Source organism: Amborella trichopoda, chromosome 9 (assembly GCF_054954075.1).
Source record: "Amborella trichopoda isolate Santa Cruz 75 chromosome 9, AtrichopodaSantaCruz75HAP2 v2.0, whole genome shotgun sequence".
NCBI lineage: Eukaryota > Viridiplantae > Streptophyta > Magnoliopsida > Amborellales > Amborellaceae > Amborella > Amborella trichopoda.
In genome coordinates, this window is record NC_142344.1 from 49793307 (window position 1) to 49820471 (window position 27165).

At 36.8% G+C, this 27165-nt stretch overlaps 1 protein-coding gene across 13 annotated transcripts in view; it reads right to left on the reverse strand.

Moving 5' to 3' along the window:
- Positions 1-27165, reverse strand: part of LOC18441682 (nucleoporin (DUF3414)) — a 91514-nt gene that overhangs the window by 23231 nt on the left and 41118 nt on the right. For 6 of the 13 annotated variants that reach the window (XR_016040222.1, XR_016040221.1, XR_016040224.1 and 3 more), the window contains 16 exons: positions 26234-26380; positions 25969-26126; positions 25666-25834; positions 25483-25581; positions 23768-23845; positions 23170-23229; positions 22904-23061; positions 20144-20345; positions 18705-18824; positions 10216-10301; positions 8947-9057; positions 5782-5853; positions 2757-2839; positions 2472-2620; positions 997-1140; positions 762-869 (listed from right to left, as the gene is read on the reverse strand). Coding sequence is in view for 9 of the 13 variants with exons in the window: in XM_020671830.2 (XP_020527489.2) it covers positions 762-869; positions 997-1140; positions 2472-2620; positions 2757-2839; positions 5782-5853; positions 8947-9057; positions 10216-10301; positions 18705-18824; positions 20144-20345; positions 22904-23061; positions 23170-23229; positions 23768-23845; positions 25483-25581; positions 25666-25834; positions 25969-26126; positions 26234-26380 (1944 nt within the window). In the remaining 4 variants the exon portion in view is untranslated. Of the gene's footprint in view, positions 1-761; positions 870-996; positions 1141-2471; positions 2621-2756; positions 2840-5781; positions 5854-8946; positions 9058-10215; positions 10302-18704; positions 18825-20143; positions 20346-22903; positions 23062-23169; positions 23230-23767; positions 23846-25482; positions 25582-25665; positions 25835-25968; positions 26140-26233; positions 26381-27165 lie in introns of those variants that run through there. The other 7 variants (XR_016040223.1, XM_020671829.2, XM_088846038.1 and 4 more) reach the window with 4 other exon arrangements.

Sequence of the window (27165 nt, forward strand, 5' to 3'; positions counted from 1 at the left end):
AATCCACATGAAAACCCTGCAAGTCATGTTTTCAACTGGAAAAGAAACATGCATGCAACCGTCCATAATCTGATAAAACTATAATCTAACAAAGAAAAGGGTTAAGAAAAACATATTGATTAACAGCTTAGCTATTGCTTCACGGAACTATGTTTGTTTTAGTGGTTTTAATGACATACATTCAACTTTTTAAAATTGAGTTTCAAAGGAACATGCAAAAAAAGTTGGTGTTAGGGACAGAAAGTTCAAAAGGAGGGAATCTAGGTGAATATAAAGTTCGTTACACAAAGAAACAAGAAGACTCACACATAGAGGCAAGTGACTGAGTCAATCACACATGAAAATGTAAGAGAGGTGCATAGATGTAGCACTTGCAAGCATATTCTCAATCATAATATGCAAGAAATAAATTCATGACAAACATATCAAGAACTAATGGTGTACTTCATGAACCATATAAAAAATATATATTTTTGCTAGGTTTTTAACCAATAACTCGATTAATAAAACCACAATAATATGCATTATGATTCAAAAAATACCGTCCACAGTTGTATATCCATAAGCCAACACACAACATCAAGCTAAACATTAGATCCTCAGTAAAACTTCCCAAGTCATCCACAAGTACAAATACATCAACAATTTATAATAAGGTGCAATAGGGAACACCAAGGACAAAAAAAAACTATGAGAAGCAAGAGATTTACTAATATAATCAGCTAAAAACTCGACAAAATACAGAAACTAAGAAAATATACCTCCTCAAGATCAGAAAGCGTCGCAAACACGATATCCAATGCAGAGCAAAGAGCAAGTTGTAAGCTGTTAATCTCCTTGGGATCATACAGACGGTTGACATATAGCCTCTATGGAACCAAATTTTCCTTTAGCAAGCATATTGTGACCATAAAAAAAACAAGAAGAAACATATAATGTTCACCAACAAATTCTAATAAAGATTTCTTAAATAATATAGTGTGGAACTTCACCAACCTCCAATGTCCTGCTTGTTATGCATAGTACTTGGAGGAGGGCATTGTGAACAGAATGATCGCATAAAACAATATCCTTAACCACATGACCTAGTTTAGGTAATTCCTCAGTTGACTTGATGCATCTCTTCATTATCTCAAAAACCTGAAAAATGTATTGCAAAAAATATATTTCATTGCAATAGGAAGCACAAGAGTTGAACTAGCATAAGAGTTAATAGTCGAGAATGCACAGATTTTATTGGAGATTATCAGCTTCTTGCACAAGTCAAGAAAGGACATATTCCAATGAAAAGGAGATGTTGGTGCATAATGTTAGTTTTACCATATAACAGCTAAATGGATCTCAGATGACTAGCACCAAATGGACACCAAAAACCTATTGCATCCATTCATGGCAAATCATGGGCACAATAAGCAGAACAATGCACCCCTACTTCACGAACACTCACAGAAGTAAAAACTTGAATGAGAGCAGCAAAACACATATCTATGAGCCTGTGCGCACTAAGATATACATAATTGAAGTCAAAATCATTAACTACCAACGCTGCTTAAATCTGCAGTTCATGGTCTTGGTAATTATAAATGCTTAGCGAGTCACATTCTGGAACTGAAACATGAATTGAACATAAAACATGATGGTGATAGCGGAACAAAGAGGATTTGCAAGTATTTGACAAAATACACTAAAAAAGGATCAAGGAAAGGAGGATCGAGTCTGTATAATTTAGAATCAACTTTTAGAAGGCACTTTTCAAGAAGGCTGACAGCACAAGCCCCTAGAGCATGGAAAGGACATCCAGCCACCACATAAAAGTCATTTAGTTGACTAGTAGATGTATCAAAGTATTGTGGTAATGGACCACAAAATGAGAAAATTCAAATTCTGACAAACAAATGCGCCTTGATAGCAACTTTATAGAATCTGCACCGTTGACCAACCGTATTTAGGAAACCTCAAAGCAGTGTTACAATACGTAGGACAAGAAAACTCGTTACATAAAAAAAACAAAGTACAGAAAAAGTGACCAGATATTAAGAAAAACAGTCACGATGACTTCTTCAACAAATCAAAAAGAAGGATAATGTGACTTATTTTCTTTTTCCTATCTGTTCTCAAAATTTTAGGGGTCGTTGACCTGAACCCAGTTCTTCTAGGCGGGCCACCCCATGAGTAGGCCCTCCCTCAAGCCAGTGGATAATATTTATGGGATAAATCAAACAAAAAGGAACCTTCCTCCCTCCCTCCCTCATGTCAAAATAAGGCAAGCCAGTGGATAATATTAATCGGAAATAGCATACAAAAACATAACTCCCTCTCTCATGTCAGCATAAGGAAAGCCAGTGGGTAATATTAATGGGAAATAGTATACAAAAAGATACCTTAAATGTCTCTCTCTCTCTCTCTCTAGCATGTCAATATAAGGAAATCTAGTGGATAATATTAATCGGAAATAGCATAGAAAAACATACCTTAAATGTTATTTTCCAGCGGACATGTTTCGATTGGTACTTCCAATGCTCATTATTCACTAAAACAAATTGAATAGCAAAAACAACAAGGGAAGATGCCACTTCATTTTCTGCACCGATTTCCACAAGCGACATAGTGATGTCTAGAACTGCAAAAGACAAGTAATAGATATCAAAGCAATGTCAACAACTAGCAATACAACACTTGAAGAATGGCCAACAAAGATATGGACGTGCACAGCACTTGATATATTAGGGTAAATTAACATTTAGAGAAAGAATTACCTGAGACCAACATAGTCTCCCCATTTTGATCAATGTCAAATGACAACAATTTTGCCAGCCCACCAGAAAGCAACCACATCCCACTAAGAAAACAAAATAACAAAATTCATTAACCTCATATTAACTACAACTCATACTTCCAAGAATCATTCACCACTTCCAAGAATCAGTCACCACCACACAGTCCACATCCCAGACAATGGTAACTCCATAAATTCGGCCATATTTGAAAAAACAATAAAAAATAAAAGGCTGATTGATCATAACAGTTTGAAAATATAACAACTTCACAAAGTTAAGAACGCACTTCCAAAGTTTAATTCCATTTTTTACTTAGGAAACTAATATATTTGAAGCTAGATACTATCACAGAAACAGAATTCACTATATATTTATCTTGTATAAACCCCTACCTGCAATTACAACTTTTACAAGTTACAAATCCATCAACTACAAACAATGACCAGCACAACATTGATTGCAAAAACAATGGCAAAACATAAAAAATGGATGTAAAACCATGTCCACTTAATGTTTATGCAGAAATTTGTGATCCATGAGGAAGAATGAGATGCACCTAAATGCTGCTAAAGGCATACCCTTCAACTGAGGAGGAGCACTCCATGTCCTTCAATCGTAAGGATGTATAAAAAGACATAACAAACTTTCATTCGACAAAGAAAAAACAGGACTTTATCCTCTTCAAACACTCAAAAAGGAATGGCCGCTGAGGAGCCACATGTGCCCTTGGAAGTAAAAATAAATAAATAAGAAGAAACCACAATAACAGGTATGAAGCTCAATGGGTAATAGAGGTTCAACAATTTTTTCTTTGATTTTTTTAGGCAATAAAAATCATGGGAATTTGATTGATAATAAAGTATATTTATGGAATATACGTAATTTGCAAGAGGAGAAGCCAAATACTTGGGCAAGATTAGCACCGATCTAGTTAAGAATAAGTTCAGCCATCCTCAGCTATTCAGTATAGGTACGAGCAGAAAAATAAGGCATATCCAACTTAAAAGGATGTCAAGACGAGGCTCAGGAAAACCATCACCAAAATAACGTCAGATAATGACTATAAATGATAGAAAAGGAAAGCCACCCAAAGAAGAAATTTAGAGCCATTAAACTTAATGGAAACAAGATTGCTGAGATAGGAGCATTGGGATCCATGGCTTGAAGGAAAATATGTGTGTGTACAGAGAGAGAGAGAGAGAGGATGGTAGGACACTTTGTGTGATTGATCATGAAAGGGCACATTGGTCGGACAATTCATCACCTATGACGAAGAACAAAAAAACCACAATATTTCAGAATGTGAGATGAAAAGAGAAATTGGGGATTTGTAAAAAAGGTGTTCTTAAACTAGATTAACTCACTCCAGCAAGCATAGACATGAATGGTGTGTTTGACAATTGGAAGCTGGAAAATTAGGAAGTTCCAAAGTACAGAACATAGAAGATTTGTATTTGGATCTGTAAAATACTGTTCTTAATTACTTATGTAGAATTCTACGCAACTATGGGCCTGTTTGGATGTACTCGTTATTACTGTTAATTCACGATTTCAATAAATTAGTCTTAATAATGAGCTATATGTTGTCTGGCAAGATCCATCATAAGGTCATCTGAGATAAACTGATAAGCAGATTTACATATAACTTTATCTTTTTGAAAAGTCGGTTCTACTTTATTCAAAGTAATTTGATGAAACTCACATGTTTTTTGCCAAATATAGCTAAAAATAACAGGAAATCACAAAAAAGATAAATAATTAGACAATAGTATACATTATACAAAATACCATGAAGTAGTTAACAAAATAATATTATCCAGAGTACGTTAATGCCATCCAAACCCCTATGGAAACCTTCGTTTGATAAACCTAGAAGTTTCCATACCTAGAGTATTTCAATTCAGAAAGCATGTCAAAGTATTCCAATTTTTTTAAAAATATATCAGATTGAGCTAAAATTTTGTTGTTAATATTTCTTTTCCCCAAGAACCTGTAAAAATATATTAAAAAAATATTACAAAAGATAAAATGACAAAAAATCCCTGAAATGGTAGGGGAATTTTGGTCATTTTATGTTTTTCTAATTACTTTTATGAATATTTTATAGATGAAACCCACTAAGGCGAACTCACCCTCATTGACTTGATTTAAAAAAAAAAATAAAGATAAACATAAAAATGACCATGGTTAGCTTCCGATGAGAAATGTGGGCCTTCCCACTCAATGAGAAGCCCACGCTTCCACGATGAGCATGGCACACTTCCTATTTTTGAGAAGTGTGCACATCCAGGTGTCGTGCGTTACTAGTTGCCAAACTAGGAACAGTTACAGAACCCTAGCAGTTCAGGCTTCTGGTGCAAGAACTTCCAATTGCTGAACACCCCAGAAAGGAAAGTTCCAGATATGGAATCAGTCCAACAAGAACTCCATGTGGCAAACTATTGATGCAGAATTCTGGAAAAGGAGAAAACATCAATATGATCACATGAGTTGGCAGCAAGTTTTATAGTTTGTGAAGTGACTTCAATTCCAAAGGAAGAAGTCCTTGATTCCCAGCTTCAAAAGCAAGAGGATGTCATCAGGCATAAAAGTAACATGTCAATGGTCACCACATCAATAATTATAATAAAGTGAGGTCAAATGGGCAATGTACAATAGTGTCAATTGCTAATTAACGAATAAAATGTTGAAAGCACAAGTATCATGCCAATCTTCATTTTATTTTGGCATAACACACTGTTATTTGGCAGGAATTTTTTTTTTTTTTTTGAGAATGTTATTTGGCAGCAGTTCATTGGCTCTCCCGATAAATTTCCTTCTTTCTTTTTTCCCAACACCCAAGTCAATGCAGTAGCCATCCCTTCATATTGCAAAGCTATAGGCATAAGAAACGTGCCATAAACCAGAAATTTTTCTTCATACAATTCTTCGCAGAAGTTTTTTTTAGTTACTACTCTTTGCAGAAGGTTATAACAAGGAAGCAAATACGTGCATTAAAACCCACCTTAATGTTCCCTCTGTAACTGGAAGAAAGAGTTTTGTCCTCAGCATCTTAGCAACAACCCGTGCAGGGGAACTAAAACAAACAAGAAAAATACAAAACAACAAACATGCATGTCAATAAAAATTCTCCTGCTGTAGGAGTGCAAGCAGAATACACTTTGCATCAGATACAATTAAGCTAGTAAAGTACAGAAATGTAAGGGCATAATACTCATCATCATCATAGCCTTTTCCCAACTATTTGGGGTCCGTTGCACGAATCCTAGTCAGTTAGGATTCATGGAATATGTTGGTTGCCTACATAACACAACCCACCTCCTTTACCCCGGCTTGGGACTAGTTAAGTTTAATACTAAAATATGAAAAAAATTCAGGAATTAAAGTGCCTAACAATTTCACATAGGTACCTGAGCGCACCCACATGTGCATACACGCACATACACATAGACATACATACATACATACATACATATATGCAAAGAAAAAGCCTTATAAACATCTTAGTGAAGTTCATCAGTAACTTTGCTCAGGCTATCCACACCCTGTTTTCTTTCCTTGTTAAAAGTTTTGTTACAAAGGAAAAATTGCTTTGGTGGCAAAGCAATGAGTGTAACTGCTACAACGAAAGAAGCAAGTACGCGGCACCAAAACATTGAACCATATCTCTCTCTCTCTAATTAGAGGGGTACCATATGAAATGAGTGACTTTGTGGAACTCAAGGTATTAAATTCTTGAAATTTCTTTTACTTTTACTCCAAATACTTGAATTCCACTTACATGGGCCACTATATGTGGTTGTAAATTAAAATAATACCCTAGATACAACCTAGGATCTTTTACACTTTTACTGTGAAGAGAAATAGAAATTATTCAGGAGCTTTAAACCAACTTCCACTATAGTTTTTAAAATAAAACAAGTTCCTAAAAATTCACTAAAAATTTCAAAATAATACTAAAAATTAATCACTACTGGGAAGACTTACTGGAAGATGCCTGAAGGCTGGAGTTACCCTCACATGTCTTCGTACACCCCACAATCGATTCCCTAACCAATGGCACACTTTTAATCCTTTAAGTGTTGTTGGTGTTACTTTTATTTAAATAAGATTTGTTTCCTATTTTGAATAGGATTCTAATCCATGTATGCGATATCCAATGTCCAATCCGACCTTTAAGATAATTAAGAAATCTGTGGGGGTGAGAAAGATTTAACCATAGTTATCAATACCACAAATCAGTCATCATGATTTTGAGATGAAAGATATGAATCTTATCCCCTTCGATTTTGACCCAAGTCCAACTCCTATTTAAATTTTAAATACAATCAAATTTAAAAATTATCTAGATTCCATATAATCAAAGAAGATCTGAATTTTAAATAACTCCCACTAGGATAGGAAACCAAATCTAATTTAAATTAATAAGATTTCTCATATTTAACTAATTTTAAAAATTGAACTAAAGATTAAGAAAATGGGGCATCCCCCTTTTTCTTAAAAAAGTGGCAAGGAGCCTTTTTTAAAAAGATTTTCTTGGGATGTGGCCCCTATAACAAGGAAAAAAGTGACATGCCACGTTTTCCTTAAAAATAGCCTGTCTACTTTTTTTGTTAAAAAAGAATGGCATGCCTCCTTAGGGGGTAATGTGGGCCCCACATGGGTCGCACACACATGTGGGGGCTGGATCCTGGGTCCCACATGTGTGTTATCAAGTTTTGAAAATTTCAGAAATGAAAATTATAGCATAAATAATATTTTAAAATTTTAAAAAAATTATAAAAAACATACTAGGAGCGGACCAGTACCAATGGGTCAAAAATAGCAACAATAAAAGCACTCCACTCGCCCTAGAAACTATGATTCGCTATTATTTTTTTATCCAACCCAACAAAGACCCATAACCAACAGTCCCATTTTAAGGGCTCATGATTGGCTTGTCAAAATTGGATAATAAACAGTGAAAACATGATTCTGGAATGTAGATTACAGTTCCCACTTTAAGAGCAAGTCTAGCACTTGTCACCACAGTGCAAAAGGGGCTCTCTATGCACCTATACACGTATCCCTCTACAGGGCAGCTTCCCAGTAATGCGGTTGTCATACGTATATGCCATGCGGAAGTTTGTTGAGGTTTTGACCCATGCTCTAACAGGCCCACAACTGTACATAGGAGATCACACAATTCTACTGGCCCACAAACATCATCTTTGGGCATCTCTCTGACCTTAACAAGAGATGACCCCCACTGAAAACCCTTCTCGATTGTGCCACATGCCCAGGGGTAAGGGTTTTGGACATGACCAAGGCCATAAACCGTGCAACCCTTGATCAATCAACACACTCCGACTGAACTGCATATTTCATTATAAAATATCATATTTACAAGTTCTCTAAGCCTTTAAAGGCCACAAAACCCAACACCAGAACCAATATAAAATCAACGATCTCTTACCTCAAATCCCTCCAGTTTCTATTTCACCATGAATTCCTCCAAACAAGTTCAAATATGTGCCCTAATTTCATCTCTAAGCCAAAAAGCTCACCTAAAGATTTAATCATGAATCATGAAAAATCTTCAAGCCAGTCTCTCTTTTAAGTGGGCTCACCAGATGGTTTTGAAGGAACTATTAGTAAAAGAAGGACAAGAAAAAATTAATGTGCTCCTTACCTACAAATTGAGATTCTTTTTATCGACTTTGCTGGTTTCAATCTAGCAGTCAGAAGGCTTTTCCACACACACACATTTTCAATCTGGCAGTCACAAGGCTTTTCCACACACACGCACATGCGCACAAACAAACAAAGACACAGACACACACGCACATGTGCATGCACACGGGCGCACACACACACACACACAGACATATATATATATATATATATATATATATATATATATATATATATATATATATATATATATATATATATAAAGAGAGAGAAAGAGAGAGCTTCACTTTACTTCAATGAACACAAAAAATTATCCAAAACCAACTAGATAGAAAGACATCCCAAAGAAAAAAATTAGAGACAAATCCGAGCAGGAAAGGTAACAGAAAATTAAACTCATGTAATTCACTCCCAAGTCTAGAAAATAAAAAGGGCATATAGAAAGAGAGCTATTGATCCATAAGTGAAGTAAACAAAATCAGAAGTAGCCACTTACCATTTCATTAACATTCCCAGAATAGTAACACACTTGGACAATGCTTTACCATCGCAAGTGTTGGAGACGAGATTGTCAACGACATTGCAAATGATAGCCACCACATCAACCCTACAGTCAAGCAATAGTAGCAATCAGATGATGGAACAAAGAGTGTAGACATGGCACATGTACAGGACACATCGGGAAATACCGCATCACTACTACCAATGATGAAAATCATCCATGCCACCAGAAATTGCTGACTGTTCAGACAGCTGTAATACGAGCTGTAGAAATATGAATTATAAGGACTAACACATCAGACCTCCCTAGGTGACTCGGCTATATTGCATGGAAAAGCCCTATTTGATGGCAAAAAGTAAAAACAGAATAATGTTTCTGATCCAATGAGGGGTTTTGTGTATTATTGGGATTCCAACAACCCATTCATGTGACCACACAATAGACATTTCCCAACAAAAGCCCACAAGCAAACCTAGTAACTATCCACAACTCGAGCTCATTTGACTGAATTATGCACCAAACATACATTCCAGAAGATAAACCCCAACATCAGACACAGGAGCCCACAATTTATGGAGGATTAAATGGGTATCATTCACTTCAACAATACCAGGAGATATTTTTCTATTCAATCCCAGACCATAGAAAACCTAAACAGTAAGAAATAGGGAGAAGTCAAACAAATCCAAATCTGCGGAGTAATTGTGGTTACAGTTGTGATTTAAATTGGCATCTAAAACGTGGAAAAGAACCAAGCACAGCCCCAAACCAACCCACACACACACACACTCCTCACCCCCCCCCCTTGCAAAAAAAAAAAAAACCGACACCACCCAAACCCAAAGGAAAAAAATTTAAGAAAATAATAATAAAATAACTAATAAAACTTAAAATAAATAAAAGAACAAGAAAAGCAACAACCATTTTTTAACAAGGATCATGGCAAAGAGAAAAGTGCATATTATTGTTTCTTCATCACTTTATGAGCACAAATATTCATAGCGCTGGTCTTAGATAAGTACAAAATATCTTGTGCACATCATAGTCTCACAAAGTATTTCTGCATAATCACATCTTGTTAGCGCATGCAAAAACGTGTACATCAAGTTTTATTAGTACACAACATTTTTAGAACTCCTCAGGGTAGTTTCTAGGTTTTAAAAATTCATATAAGGAAACATTCTAGGGATCAAAAAAGGGAAACAGGACAAGAACAAGTCAAGGAGGCAAAAAGAATTGATCCAGATGAATGCAAGTGCATACCGCAAATTCTCTTCCACGTGCCCACCCATCAAAGAACCTCGCAACGGCAAAGAATTCCCAATGTCCGTCAAGTATATGCGCAAAGCCTGAAAGACATAGAAACCTTGAAGCAATTCAACCTAGAAAAAGGAACAGAAACGGATTTTATTTGGAACCATGAAAACAAACTAAACAGTTCATCCATGCCGAATCCTAAAAGTAGAGGAATAGGACAATCGAAGAACAAGTATGCAACGAAAAGTAGGAAGATCACATATGTGATTTTAGTCCATAGTGGCTGGACTTGACTTGGAATATACGAATATAATATATGCTCCAACAACAGCTACAAGTGAGCAGAAGATACAGGAACAAGCTCCAACCGTTTGTATAATGTGCCCAAGCTAAAAAATGGGAAGGATTCAAGTTTTATACAACTACAAATGAATGATGTTGGCTATATTTTGTGACTTAGTGAAACTTGGAGTACAAAGTGGAAATCACGTCACCACTCCCAACCAAGCCCCCTAAGTAACTATTTGCAAGTTAAGGTATTGGCTAAGATAGTTTCTAGGATCTAGCTGAAAAAGAAACAAGAAATGTTAAGAATCATTCAATTTTTTTCAAGAAGTAAAGAAGGGGACGGAATTTGTCACAACATGTCATTGGAACAATTTACCAGTGATGATCACAATGTTTGTAGCAAGTGTTGGAGTTTGTGGCCTTTAAAGGCCTTGAGAGCATGTAAAACTAAACATTTTATAGTGGATTTTCAAACTCCAATGTAAGATCACATTAACCCTTGAGGTTGGACGGTATATGGCCCAAGATCACATTAAAACCCTTGCCCCTAGGCATAGGCATTACTAATAAGGCTGGTCATCCCTTATTAAGTTCGAATAGATGCCCAAGGATGATGATTGTAGCAATTGTTATGGGCTCATGCCCATTAAAAACTGTGTAACAGCTGTCGCTTCTACGCATAATGGGTCTCACACAGTGGCTGTTATGGTGTTATCGGCTCACGCCCATTAAAACATGCAACTCCTATGAATAATGTACCTCATATGACCATTTGAACATGTTGTAACAATTATTGTAACTCCTGCTATAATGGTCGTAATTCTTTTTGCATGTTGACCTACCCATACTGTAACCCCCATATAGTCTTTGTATATATAGGGCACATTGCCTTACGATTTGTAGTGTGTGAAAAACATATGTATTTACCTTATCTTGTGCTTCAATATTAACTTAACTCTCTTCTCTCTCAATCTTAACAATGACGAGAGCCAGTAAGCTGCCGAGACTCCTAAGTGTGGTTGCAAGCATGTGAGGACAAGGGCAAATTCTCAACAACCACTGCATGGCATGTATACTTCAGAACCACATTTTGAGAAGCAACCCTATAGAAAGTGAACGGTGTACATGTGTATAAGAGTGCCCCCCTTGCAATATAGTAATATGTGCGTTTATGCATCCTTATGGATATGACTTGCTCTTTTTGTTGTGAGGACGACCTGTAATCCGCACACTAGGTGTGTGGTCGCTATTTATTGGCCAGCTTTAATGGACCAATCGTGAGCCCCTATGATTAACTGTGATCACAAGTTCTATTCGGTTGGTTTGAGAAGATGATTATGGATCACAGATTCTAGCATAAGTGAAGTGCCTCAAAGATGTCACTTACTCCTAACACATTGGTATCAATACACTTCTAGTTTTCATTTAAATGTGATTTGGAATTATTGGAAAGTCAAATATAATTCCAACTTTATTTACGCTCCTGGGATTTTTGAATACATTTTAGAATTTTTAAAATCTAGTTTAGCCACTAAAAAGCCTTAAAAGATAAATTTTGAGATTTCTACACTCTGTAGGGGCACATACTTAAGTGAAAGCCACGTTTGGGAGGGTGCGGGGTCAGTTCCCCACATGTGAGGGGACCACATGGGGTGGGAAGTGAGGCTCGAAAAGGCCACACAGTGGAACCCCCCATGATATCCCAAGTTGTTGGGAGATCTCCTACATGATCCTGTTGAAACATGGCAAATATTTTCTATTTGAAACAGATTTCCTCTTTTGACTTCAGATTTCTAAAATAATCAGAAGTTACTTCTATGTGAGATAAGAGTCCAAATTTTATGGGATTATTATAAAAGATATAATAAGAGTTTAAACAAAAGTGGATATGGGTTAAGGATCTGAGAGATAATGGTTCTAGGATTGCTCCTTGATCATGATATTGATGAATGGATGGTTCAAATATAATTTTCTTAAAATCACAAATTACCTAAAAGTCCTATGGTCATATTTGGGTCCTAAAGGAAGATGGCATACCTACACCATGAAGGCCTAATAAGGGAGTACCCCTAATTCCCACCATCAGTTTCTCTAGCCTCTCTCCCCTCCATGCTCTCTCTCTCTCTCTCTCTCTCTCTCTCTCTCTTGCAGTGGGATGCCATCCATAGAGACCTAGGTTGGGACGCCACATAGGTGCTCCTTGAGAGGGGCACGCCACATAGGTGCTCCTTGAGAGGGGCACGCCCATAGTTGGCTCAAAGGGTGGTCCCACATTTTGGTAAGTCCTAAGTTTTGGGTTGAAATGATACCCAGAGTTTTAAAGGGTTGAAAAGAAAACCTAACTGTCTTCATGCTCTTAGCCCTAGTTTTGTGAGAGAGTATTGCCATAGGTGTTTCCCAGATTTGGAGGACTAGAGCAAGGCCAAGGATCAGTGCGCAAATGGTCTGGTAATCAGGTGTGAGTTGTGGTGAGTCCTATAGGGGTGACCCAATGCAAAATTCAGATGAGTCCCAGCTTTATTTTTCCTTTAGTTTTTCTTTTCCGTTTATTGTTTTTTATTCCTATTTGTATTAGAATTCCTATTTGTATTAGAATTAGGATTCATATTTGTATTAGAATTCCTACTTGAATTAGGATTCCTAGTTAAAACAGGATTCTTGTTTAAGTTAGGATTCCTATTTGATTTAGACTGGTAATTTTTATCAATAAATTTTGTTTTCAAGGCAGTCAAAGCTAAGATCCATAGGTTGTATTTATTTTTATTTTATTCCGCTTCTGCTGCAAAATTTTGGCATCATAAGTAGAATTACCCAGTTATGAATAAAAGAAAAAGTGCAAATTTTATTTAATTAACACCACTTCAATCTTACATAGCCACTACTCTTAGTAAGGACCAACTCAAAATACCTTGGAAAATAAGGACTTGTGGACAGTCAGACACTTGAGATTGAGGCTGTTAGGTTATGTGACGAAATCGTCCCATCACAAAGGAAGTACAACTTGCAAATACTCACAAGAAGTTACATTAAATATCGACAAACAAATTAAGTCACTTACAGAGACTAACTATGGCTGAGATGCTATGGCATAAAAGCCCTTGAGAATGAAAGAATAACATTAAAACTTGGTGAGGCAATATTGTGGGTTTTATGGATAGAAAGGAACCACAGAATTTTCAAAGGAGAAAGATCTTCGGTTGCGACAGTTAGGAACTTAGTAGCCTTCTAGGCCTCGAACCATAAGTTGTTCAAGGACTTCCCCTACACTGACTTTCATAGGAATTGGAACAACTTACTTCATGTGGCCAAGCCCAAGATCTCGCAGGCAACTCTTTGGAAAACACCTGAGCTAAGCTACATCAAGCTTAACTTTGATGACTCCTCCCTTGGCAACCTTGCCCATCCGGAGTAGGTGGCCTTTTTCGTTCCATTGAGAGACAGACATTGCTAGCTTATTCCTACCCCATTCAACACTAGGGTTCCCAACTTGGAGGTGGAAGGGGACTCTAAGAACATAATCACTTGGGCATCTAGTCTCTCTCCATGCCCGTGGCATTTAGACGACATCTTTGACAAGATATCTCAGTTGTCTCCGAGTATCTCAATCTCATGGTGCCATGTTTTTCGGGAAGCCAACTCTGAAGCCAATCGTCTTGCTAGAGAGGGAGCCTATTCAGACACCCCGGTGGGGCTTTAGATTTTTGTAGACCCCCCACCTATCTCCTTGGAGTTGTAATCCTTCTTTTGTATCATTTTTTGAACCCTTTGGGGCTGTAAAAGTGCTCTCTCAGAGGGCCTCATTGTTTGTACATTTTATTAAACAATAATACAATTATAATCAACTTTCCTCAAAAAGAAAAAACTTGTTGAGGCCACAAACCGAAGGATTATGAGCCCAGCATCACATTTGTAATGAAGCTTTGGGCCAATCTATGCACCTTGCACGCATAGATCACCGCGACAAAAAGACAAGAACATTGAGGTACTCAAAATGTAAAGATCACTAGGACAAAGAGGCAATAACATTGAGGTATTTGAAATCCTCTCTAGAAAGAGGGATCTCAATGACCGAGAATAACCATCACTCTCTCATGGATGCAAAATTGATAGCCCAAAGAACATGAGTTTTACCACTCAATATTGCACCATGATGGGGGAAACATGGTAACATAGAAGAGAAATAAACCAAGCTGGGTAAAATTCAGCACAGAAGCTGAGTGAACAAGGATTCTACAGCACTGCTTTGGCACAAGCTCTTCCTTCAGACAAAACCATAGTTACCAGAATTGGTATCGAGACCTGTTTTGGTATTGGATCGGGAGCAAAGGACCGTGAAAAGGTTAGAAGGTCCCTAGGTGTGGAATCACCATCCGTACACCCCAAAATTTAGGCATCGAGATCCCAATATGTTGGGGAGCTCGATCCCAAATTTGACATAACGAATGGTAAGTTCCACAGATTCGCGCTCTATCTAGTTAAAAATCAAGGTCCTTGAGTGCACTTAACTAGGGTTTCTAGATCGGAAGCACAGTCCATACAATATTATAAATAATTATAAAATTTTTAAAAAATTCAAAATTTTTTGAAGAGATAAGAAATCCAATCATTATATAATAATTAATATTTTTGTACTCCTTTTAGTGTACTTTATATTTTCATCAAGTGATAAAATTTTTAAAGAGAAATAAGCTTTATAAAAAAAAAAAAACAAAATTGAACCACTATATAATATTTCAATTTTGGCATTAGTTGTGTGCAGTTTTATGACGTTATACAATACAATAACAATCATGGCCATCCTTCTTTGTTGAATAAAAAGTACTAAAATAAGTATTAAGCTGAAGCTCAAGGTAACTCGTCAATTGTTGAAGAGCCCAAAAGGGACAGTCAGTGTTTCAAAAATCGTTAGGCGGCACCTAAGCAGCCATGGGGGGTCCAGGCCACCCAGCACCTAGGCGGGCGCCTAGAACCTGGGAGGCCCAATTGAAAGAAAAAAAAAAGAAAAGATAGAAGTCGAGAAGAGAATTTTGATAATCCATAAGACCATAATACATATTTTCATACAATGCTAAAACAGTAAACCATACAAGCAAACACTGATAGATTGATACATTGTAGACTATACACACAAAAGTTAGATAGTAGAAACTAAAATTAAGAAAAAATATATATACAGAAATTCAGAAAATATACAGTCTAGGACACAATACTTAACACTCAACAGTCAACACCAAGAGTCAAGCACTCAAGCGTCTTCAACTCTTCATTCTTCAATCATCATCATAATCATTATAAGGAATAGGGCAAGCCTCATCATATGCATCAGATTCGAGGTCATCATCATCAGAGTCATCTCCCTCTTCAATATAACGCTCGTCCTCCTCTGTTCCTTCTGAATATGCATCTTCCTCCTCCTCTTCTTCTACCTAACTCTTACTAGTATGTGCAGATGAGGCCCTAGGAGTCCTGACTGCTCTATCCTTTTCTATCTTTTTGTGCTTCACTGAACTCAAATATTGTATAATCTCCTCCCTGGTAGCCTCAGGAACATTTTTACACGGGACAACATCCCCTTTAATACCTGCAAGGTGTTTTGTAAACAAGTAAATGCCCCCATTAGTATCTTTTCCACAATATTTACACTTAATACGATTTTTGTCACTCGGATACTTCCAACCCGGATCACCACTTCTAGAAGAACTTGAAGAAGATATTCCCATAAAACAAGGCTCATTTTCATCCCTTTCTGGTTCTTTTAAATTCAAAAATTGTTTAATCTCATCCTAAATAGCTTTAGTAACCTTTTTACAAGGAGCAACATTCCCTTTAATACCGGCAAGGTGTTTCTTGAATCGGTTAATACCCCCATTAGTATCTTTTTCACAAATAATATACCTTATACAATTTTTATCGTTTGGTTTTAGGTTATAACCATACTTCCAAAGTGGATCACTTCTTCTAGATGAACCAGAAATAGATCTATTCAAATGACAAGGATTTTGTTTCTATTTTTGTTTTACATAACTTATATATTGCTTAATCTCCTCTCTGATAGCTTCAGGAATATTTTTGCAAGGTGTAACATCCCCCTTAATACCGGTAAGATGTTTCTTAAACCAGTTTATGTCCCCTTTTGTATCTTTTTCACAATAATTGCATCTAATACAATTTTTGTCATTTGGATTCAGGTTATATCTATATTTCCAACCCAGATCTCCACTTCGACTAGATCCTGAAGAAGACATCTCAAAATAAAACAAAAAATCTGAAAAATAAAGTTTTGCACTTACTTTGATTGCTCGAACTCCAAACTCCCACCTCTGAGATGTTTTTTCTTGTGCTAAAATAATAAAAAACAACCTCTAATAGGATTAAAAAACTCCAAAACTAAATCTAATCTACATGTGTGATGCTTGGAACCATTTTCGTAACTTTGAGAAACACTTCGATCCAATGAAAATCACAAAATTTAGTTTTTTTAAGTTTCTTTCTCTCTAAAATGGGTTCTTGTGGGTTTAGATTTCAAATGAACCTACAACCCATCCTTGAAAGCCTTTATGTTTCAAAAAAACTGAATAGAAAAAAAAAACAAAAAACTCATTTCCGCCCCTAGACGGGGCGCAGGCCCTGGGCGGCGACCCAAGGCTGGGTGCTGGGCGCCCGCCTAGGCGGGTTCCGTACAGCCTAGGCAGCTATCCAAGGACTGCCGCCTAGGACTGGGCGATGCACCCAGGCCTTTTGGACTGCCTAAGCGTTGAGCAGTCCAGTTTTTTGAACAATGGGGACAGTTTAGTCTACCACCAGTAGAAATTATGCAGAAAAAACATGCAACTAATATATTACTTTATGCATAAAAGTGTTAACTAATTATGCAAAGTAGCCATTACTTAGCATTAAATTAAAGCTTAAGTTTCAGAAATGGTTCACTAATAGACCGAGGGATACGTAATTCGACTCATGCACATACAAATCATGAATGTTTGGGATCCATATTATGCAAGGAGACATTGCTTTTGCTAATTCTAATTGAGGGGTGATATCAAACCGGTCCATTTTCGGCGTCATATACATCATGACCTATTAAAAAGGGCAAGACGGACAATAGAGTCTACTACTAAAGGAATCTTGAACACACATTGGTGGAACCTCGATTCAGTTTCCTAACAAACCCTCACATATGATGCAAAGGAATTTGGATCTCAGGTAACAAAGGATCTAGATCCCTTATTGGAAGGATGAACATCCCAAAGTTTAAAAATACCATAGGATATAGATCTTCCCACGTGAAGTGCAAGATCGAGCTTCCAGAGCGGGATAGACCCCTTGTTTGGGAGATCCCATTAACTGTGGACCAAACTCCAAAGCACTAACTAATGTTCACTTTATATAAGATTGCGTGACTATCCATAATGTCTAGAGTCCCACTTCTTACGAGGCGCAAGAATATAGAGGTCAATAGCAATTTCAGCCCAGTAAACGTAGCATGAATGACCATTCAAAATTTATAACTTAAAATTGAAGATCAACATGCAGATGTTTACCAAAGCAGTGTTTCAAGTAAATCAAGAAACAGTTTGGGCATGTTGGAGAGGATTTATTTACATTTTTGGACAAGTCAGGAGGAGTTCCCAAGATTCACACATTCCCACTCTTTAAAATGAGGATGTCAATATATTCTTATGGCAAAACCTAGGTGCTCAAATACATGTTCTAGTCAAATCATTACAAACTCAACAAGTCCGGCACTACTGTAAATCACGACAAATAATGGAAATTAGTCATTAGCCATAATTGAAATGAAGATGATCACAGTGGATCAAACAAGCAGAGGCAACCAAACAGCTTTCAGATAACTCACAATGGTAAAAATAGCAAGGCTCAAACTCAGAGCTAGGGATAATGAAAAAAAAAAACCTAAATGCACAACACATGACATTAATTAGCATGATACGAAAATGAAAGAAAAAAATTACCAGTACCATGTCGTTTAAAATGGAAAATCCATATGGATTGCAGTATCCTATCAATATAAAATTGCTCAAAGGGCAAAGAATGATCAATTGAAGTTCAAATATTCCATCACTTAATTAAAATTGATATCACACTGCATAACTGACTCAAGGACACCAACAGCTGTCGCATGCTTTACAACACTAAATGTTCAATAAGATAAATAAGATAGACGCATCAGGAAAAGGCCAATTCACCGTGCTAAACGTGACCATTCGGCAAAGAAGATCCGAAATCGTAAGCATTTCCTCAAAATTAATCTGATGAAATTCTTGACATAAACATACAAGCAGCACCAGCAGTCCAGACTGAGGAAGCTGCAAGAAAGAAAACAAACACATATGCAAAAACATTATGAACCAATAAAAACCAGTACACAAGAAGCCAAAATGAACCCCTAATAGTAAAACTCAACAAAAATGAAACAAATTGTTAATGGATACAATATCAAAGAGTTAATGCCAGAGACTTTTTTACTTTTTTTACCTTGTTTTTTTCGTTTTTCTTACTTTTTCAGTTGGTCAGTGTTAGAGGGAAACCGACCACCTCAATCTTACATAGTCAAAAGAAGATCAGTTGGTTGAGCTGGTCATTGCCCCATATAACTCATTTCCCTGCTATGCATTTTGAAGCCTGTTTTCGTTGTGTTAAGGTTGTCCAAGATGGCTACGTGAAAGTGAAAGAGACGTTCAAGTCATTACTAAGGGTCGCTCCAAGAAAAGAGTCCCACGCACCTAGTGCTTTGGAGCCTTTACGATGAAAGAAATGCTAGTGATGGCTGCATGGCAAGGTAGGTTCTAGTACAAGGTACCAAGAAAAACGAAAATGTAATGCCCTAACACACACTGCAAAAAGATTACTTACGAGAGAGGCAATGATGGAGGGAAAAATTATACTTCTTTTTAAGTTCTATTCAATTTTAAAGTATGTGTATTCTGATTTTAGTTTTAGGGTTTAGTTCTAGGTTTTTTTAGTTTCTAAGAATTCTAGGGACTTTTTAGATATTTTAATTAAAGTCAGAGAGTTTAATTTCATGTTATATTTAAATTATGACCTTTTGGTTAAAAGTTAAAGCGTATAGACAAATATTGTCCAAAACAATAATTTTTCAATATAAATAAAGGCATGGATGGGCTGGAGAGTCACTTATGTATTTCTCTATAAGAAAAGAATGACTTTGTCTTGTAAAAGAAGCCTAAGGCTTAAGCCCTAGGAGGGAAAAAACCTTAGGGTTTTTCCAAAATTGATTGTGTCAAGGTGCTTTCTTGCTGAATTTTTATATTTCTTCAAGTTCTCCTACATCAGGTAATAGAGGAGGAATTGAAAAGGTGAAGCAGGCAACGAAAAGTGAGTAAGACTATGATACTTTTTCAGCGATATAAAGTTGATGAAGTAATGGAGAATCAGTTGAATAAAAAGGAAAATCAATATTTGATCCTTGCATTGTATAAAAAAGCCACCGAGGAGGACCTCCAACCAAAAGCAAGTCTGGTGTGGAATATTTACCCCAGGATGCCCAACTTCCCCATTCTAAGAAGATAACGACAACGGGGATAAGCTAAAAGCATGAGGAACTATGGCAGTTTACGCATCATGCCTTACACCTAAACATAAACAGAAGTCACCAATTCATTACCTCCCAACGAACGAGAGCAACATTTCCATCGATAACTTTCATAACCGCACCAACAGTTCCATAAGGAATAAAAAGCCCCTCAATTCCATGAAACTGAAGATGTCGGTCAGTTTGTACCAACTGTAGAGTTTTTGCAGATAAATGAGCACCAGAAACCTCAAATAAGGAGGTCATCCCGCTCATCTTATCTAAATACTTGTACCTGATGCAAGATAAACACACTAGCATCAGAAAGAAGCTATATAAGTGCAGCCTACAAATTACAACTATATTAAAGGCTCACAAATTCTCAGGAATGAACATTAAAATATGACCAGTCTGCCTAGGAGGCCTGGCCGACAAACCGCCTACGCGTACCCTAGGTGGTGGGCCTAGGCAGTCAACGCATGCACCCAGGCAGTCTGGGCGCCCACCTAGGGCCATCCTTGAAATAAATAAATACATAAAAAGAAATTCAAATCCACCCAAACAAAAATAGTGCCTGTATTGCCCTTTTTCTCTCTCTCTATCTCTCTCTCAAGTCCATGTGCTCTCTCTACATATGAGAAGAAGAAGAAGATGATGACTCTAAGTATTTGATGCGGCCTCTCTCTCACACACGCACACCCATACAGACATTAAGATATACATGGACTCATATGCTCCCTCTTTACATGTAAGAAGAACAAAAAACAAAAAGGATGATCTCCAAGTGTTTGATGCGAGGTCCCGCTCTCTCACAAGCTCTATCTCTCTCTTGTATCATATCCTCCAAGTGTTCGAGACTTCTTTTTCATAAATACAGATCCAAAAGAAAAAAGAAGAAAAAAATGACGATCTTTACGAATTTCACGCAAGACCTCACGCATACACATACGTGTGCATATACACACACACACTAAACACATTCACAAAACACACGCACACAAAACAACATAGGGCCCCCACCCCAACCCCTTCCCTTAGGACGCCTTTTCTGTCTGGGCACCTGCCTAGGCGGCCACCTTGGCGCCTAGGGCGGTCCAAACCCTTGGCCGCTTATGCGCCCACCTCCACCTTTCTGAATATTGAATACGATAAAACCCACATGTTTGGGCTATACCTACATACACACACACACACACACACACACACACACATATATATATATATGGAAAATGCTGAGACTAGTCCACTAGCTCATATGAATATATGAGTTCATTTGAGCCCAATGGCTTAGATTGAATCTGGGCCAATCTGACGGTCACGACCTCATTTCGTATTTGAATTTTAATGTTTTTTCAACAAATCCAAATAACTTGAAATTTTAGGCGTGTGTTCTTCAAAAATAGGATAATCTAATAAAAATATCAAAAAAAATAATTTATAAGAACTAAATTAACCAAAATACCCCTGAAAAGTTTTAGGGCCATTTTGGTCAATTTATTTATTGTGAATTATTTTTTAAATATTTTTATTAGGTGCACCTTGATGAGAAGAATGGATGCCTTAAATTTCATGTTATTTGATTTTGTATAAAAAAAATTAAAATTAAAATACGAAATGAGGTCGTGATCATCAGATTGGCCCAAATTGAATCTGGGCCGTTGGGCTCATATGTTCATATGAGCTAGTGGTAAGAAAAACTGCGTTTATTGTTTTTAATGGGATTTTTAATGCGACAATATGGATAGTTGAATTTGACAACTTTGTATCAATTCCTCATTATACATATCAAGATCCGTCTTGACGATTTTTTCCTACTACCTATAACCCAAGACCCCAGAGGACCACGGTTTTAATGAAGGACATATCTTAGCACACACTTTAAAACTCAAGGACGAGTTTTCCACCGGAGGAGTTTGATGCAAGATAGGATGCCTCTTGATTTTTTTCTTTTTCAATTAAATTTTAAGGAATTTATTTATGAGATTTTTTAGGGTTCATTTCTAGAGTTATTTAGGTTTATTAGGAATTTTTTTAAGTTTATTAGGGATTTCAGGGTCTCTTCTTTTCTACAAAAAGGTAGTTAGAGACCTTATGGAATTATTTATTTGACAAGGGACAGAAATGTCATAAGAATTTTGCTTTAATTAGGAGTTATGTTTCATTCTAGGGTATTGTGATTATTGTAAACAGAAGCTGTATTTAAGGTTTTTCTTTAGAAGTAGAATATTGTTTGTCTTGACAGTCATAGTTTCACCAGAGAGCTAGAAGCTTGGCTTGTAAGCTTTCCCATATTTCAACCAATTCATCAGATCATTATTCTTGTGTTATTTTTCCACTGCATTATATCTGTTGTGAGAACTGGAGTTAAAGGATGCAATGGTAGTAAGGACCAGTGGGATCCTATACTCCACTTTTAATGGGGATAGGGGCTAATTTGAGCACAATCCCTATAGCGAGGAGATTAACCACCCCTCAGCTGCCACCTATAATGAGCAAAAATAAGGACTGCCAGAAACATATGCTTCAACCATCAAGTTTAACCTCAAAGAGTTCCAATCTAGTGGCAGTTACAACTGCAATAGGTGGGAATGATTCTACAAAGAGGATTCCTACAACTGCAACAGAATTTGTTCGAACCAGTGGCAAAAACAATCTGTGACAGATATTTTTCTAACCATTGTTAGAACGAATGTGTTCAAAGGACTTGCACTGCAAAAATATCAATTAGCAGAAACAGAACCTTAATCACAACAATACCTAATGAAGAAATTGCAACTACTTGTTGCTGTAAAGATCATTCTGACGATGTACATAAGAAGAGGAGAGAGAGAGAGAGAGAGAGAGAGAACTTACACACATTCAGCAGGCCAACTTCCTTCACTAAGTGCAGACAATAAGCGAACAAAGTTCACCATCTGATAAGGGAATTCTTCCTCCAGTAAACCAAGGAGAGATCTGATTGGACCATCAATAAAACTACTTTTATCCCAGAACTGCAAACAAAGTGACTCCTGCAAATAAAGAACCATTTCCAGCTTCAGTAAAATTCTCTGGGGAAGCGTATAAAGAAAAAAAAATTAGCCAGTACAGATAAATTCAGCAGAAAGATTTACTTAAACCTGCCCATGATAAATTTCACAAAGGATGTCCACTATGAGGTTGAAACTACCATTGTCCAGCTGCAAATGAAATAGTAATTAAGAACGCTAATAACCTTCATTACCATAAAATTCGTTTGTCACAATAAGGCATCAAAGAAAGGAAAAGTACTGTAGGCAAATTTCAGAAGGAAAATCAGAAAGAAACACATTTCATGGTGACCAAGCAGGCTTGGAGACCTTCAAAGGTTTCTGAAACTATATTCTCTTATCTTCCACTTGCAAACATAGATGCCATAGCAGAGTACCTCAAAGGCTAGTAATGCAAGAGGAATTCAAAGAGTACAATAAAATTTAAAGTCAAAAGAAAGCATAGGAAAGGCTCCTCAAGGGAGTAAATCAATCTCCATTAGGTAGACAAATTGCAAATGATGTGAGGCAAGGAGGTTCTCCTCGACAGAACACCCGATGGGGAGGAAACATGTCCAAGCTAAATATCAAACACGAGAATGTTTGTTAATAGTTACAGGCAAAGGAATTAGTTTTTAGAATCATCATTTAACACAAAAAAATTATATAAACCAAAAAGTAATCATAGAAGTTAGCAAATTGAAGGCACCTGATCCGTTACATCGTAAGAAGCAATAAATGCGGCTATGAGCGTTTTCAGAACACTTTTATAACCAGTAGTAGGCCCCTGCAAAAGCATATCCTAAGAGAACTGAGTAGAACATTGCATGGAAAAGTTGCAACAGTACAAATTTACTTAGCAGACAATTTAATATATATCTTATATATTCCTAAAACAAGTGGCAAAATATTTACTAGAGGAACAGTCTTCAGGACCTTGCAAAATATTTCCATGATTCATCTTCTTCAATAAACCTATGGCGAACCACTACTTCACATATCAGTCCATACAAGGGAACAAATGATTTCATGGATCATACTGCCCATTTGCTCCCTCAGCCAAAACTCAAGCTAGGAATAACTTCTAGATCCCAAATTTAAGGGAATCAATCTCTTGAAATGAGTGACCAAACTCAAAGAAAAAAAAAAATTATACTCTGTGCCTAAGAAAAAAAATAACTTGGTGACTTAGATGTTTCCCAAAATTCTGGACCAAAACAATCCACCAAGGTATCTTATTTTGCTCGGGGGAGTTGTTGCATAGAATACTCCTGCAAGAGCATGCTATATGTGCTCAAAACTTTAAAAAAATACCCATAAAGGTGTATTTCAAAATTGAAGCATTGGAATCCACTTTATCCATCCATAGGATAAATAGTCAAAAACTTCCAGGGTTATAAAAATCAAAATCCACAAAAAATAACAGAGATAGGTTAGGGGATGGGGCAAGCTTTGTGTATGCTATAAAGTTTTAGGCTGGAAAACTAAAGAAAGAAACACTCAAGAAGTACAGGCCATTATAAAAAGGTCTGAAAAAAGTGAGAAAAGTGATAGGAGTGCCTCCATTCTATGTCAATCAGCTCCTAAAATCTTATCCCAAGGTCCTTTTTGACTTTCTATCAAATCCCTGGATAACCAGGTTCAGTCTGATTCCAACTCTAGGAGTTAAAAGAAACCCAAGAACTGAGATGCCCCAAGATTCCAGTCAGGCAATTCAAGCAAAGATTCGACCGGAATCTAATCCATACTCGAGGAGTAGCAACAAAAGAAGACCCGAAGCTGACAAAGGTCAGATCCTCTCTCTTAATCAAGGAATGAAGAAAATGCCTACATTCTGAAGGGGATGTTTTTGCATGATTGTACAGTGTGGTTGAATAACCCATTGCAAAAGGTTTTGAAATCTAGATCAGTTTTGCAAATATGTTGAATCACTTGTACTAGCATTTTAGGTATTGAGACTGTGACAACATGCTAGATGAAATAAACAAAGAAGAGCAATGGAATGGCAATAGCCAATTAAACCTGCAATTCTCAATAGAATAACATCCTTGATAGTGAATCAAGATTAAAAGTCTCTCCTATTGTTTGGTAGATGGACTAAACAAAAATAAAAATACTGAATAAAATACTCTAGGGAATTTAAAGAGAATAATATTATGCGCATAACAATGATTAATGACCCTTTATTGACTGAAAAAAAAATGAGTAATGCACAGCTAACATATAAAACAACACCATAGCAACCACTGTAGAACAAGAATACCCCCCCCCCCCCCCCCCCCCACTCCCAAAAGAAATGGAGAAACAACGAGAGGAGACCGAAATGCATCACAGCATATGCCAATATTAATATTTAATGCAAATCGAAATTGCAAAAGCCATAGGTACTTCTAAAACTAGAGTTTCTTAATAAAAATAGCTTACCTCAGAATCTCCCAACATGTCCGAGTGGAGGATTCCAAGAATGTACTTCAATGGTGCGGCCTCAAATGCTTGTCGAACATAACCAATATGATCAATTTCCTGAAATCAGAATTCACACGGATGAATCTGCAAACCATACAGCAGCATGCAACAGATGAAAATAGACTTCTTTATGCAATATACCATCAGCATGTTGGAATCTTCTTTTTCAGGAAGTGACGATAAAAGGCACAGGAAAACAGCCCATGCAAGGATCAAAGGCCCCGCTTCTTCCGTATTCAAAGTACAAAACCCTGATATCAAACAGTCCATCTCTTGCACCTCTTCCAAAGAAAATCCAAAATGGCCCCGACTGGCAAGAACAAAGAAGTGATGAAACCATCAAAAAAAGTAAAAAAGAAAAGGCCCATTGAGGATGAGAAATTTAAAGAAGCTCCAACCAATACTACAAAGGAAATGAGAAAAGTTCAACTAATATATGAGAACCTTAGTGGGACATCATCTTGGACCATAAGAAGAAGATTCTCGAAGTCCAAGTTCTCTAAAAGCATGAGAAGCAACTGAATTTTGACATGGCACAAGGACCTTCTTGCTTCTGCTGACACAGCTAACCGGCCAATGTTACACGTACCCCGCAACACTTCCTGAAAATGTATGCTAATCAACAAGACATAAGGTGCAAGCAGCAGATAATTTCTCAGAAGAACATGACACAAGCATATCAATGAATCAAGATAAATAAAGAAGTTACCTGAAAAAGTGAGCATAATTTTTTCCATTGCTCTGAAGTACAAGCACAAAAAGGTTCATAATAAACAAGGAAAAGAATGTCCAAGATCAGGTTATCTTCAATCAAAGTCTCCTCCGCCCACAAATTTGCAAGATCAACATCCTGTAACTTCATAAATAACAAGTCAAACAAAATAATATCAGAGCAACAGATTCCTAGAAAAGACACCAGTGTGTGCAAGAACTAAAGTCAGATGCTTTCTACCATTGAAAAAAAAAAGCATTTATATAATCACAACGCCGAAAAGCCAAGAGAAGTATATCATCTTTCACCAAAAAATCAATTTACAAAGTAACATCATATACTACCCAGCTCTATGCCTCCCAAAATTAAATCTAACCTAAAACAGAAACCAGTGAAATCAAAACCAGAACAGAACAGCGAGTAATGCGGGTCCAAAGTGATGAGTCAACCGAACCAGGATGAACAGGGGGATATCCAGTTCAACTCCCAGAAACGCTGGTTCAACCAATATAGACACTACTAGTGCTTTCCGAAATGGGTGGCTTTGGGAATGTTCTGAGAAATGGCATTTACATATTTTATCTTCATTTTTTAAGTTACTTTGCAACTAACAACACTTGATGATTTGGGGTTTAAAAGGTAGGTTTTAGAGAGATGAGAGACAAGCTTGGTGATTTGTGCCCTCACTCCTCTCTCCCTCAAGGATTTTTGGTTTTACTTTTGTAAAATACAACGGATTTTTGGCTTTAATTTTATAGGTATTTCCTACTTGATGGGATTTCGTTTTTTCTTTTTTTTGTACAACGAAAGATGGTTTTTTCTGCGAATTGTTTTCATTTATTTTCTTTTTTTCTTTTTGGTTGTTAAATATTTCAATGGAACTACGGAATCATTGACTTATGGAGACTGTTTGATAGTAAGGATTTTAT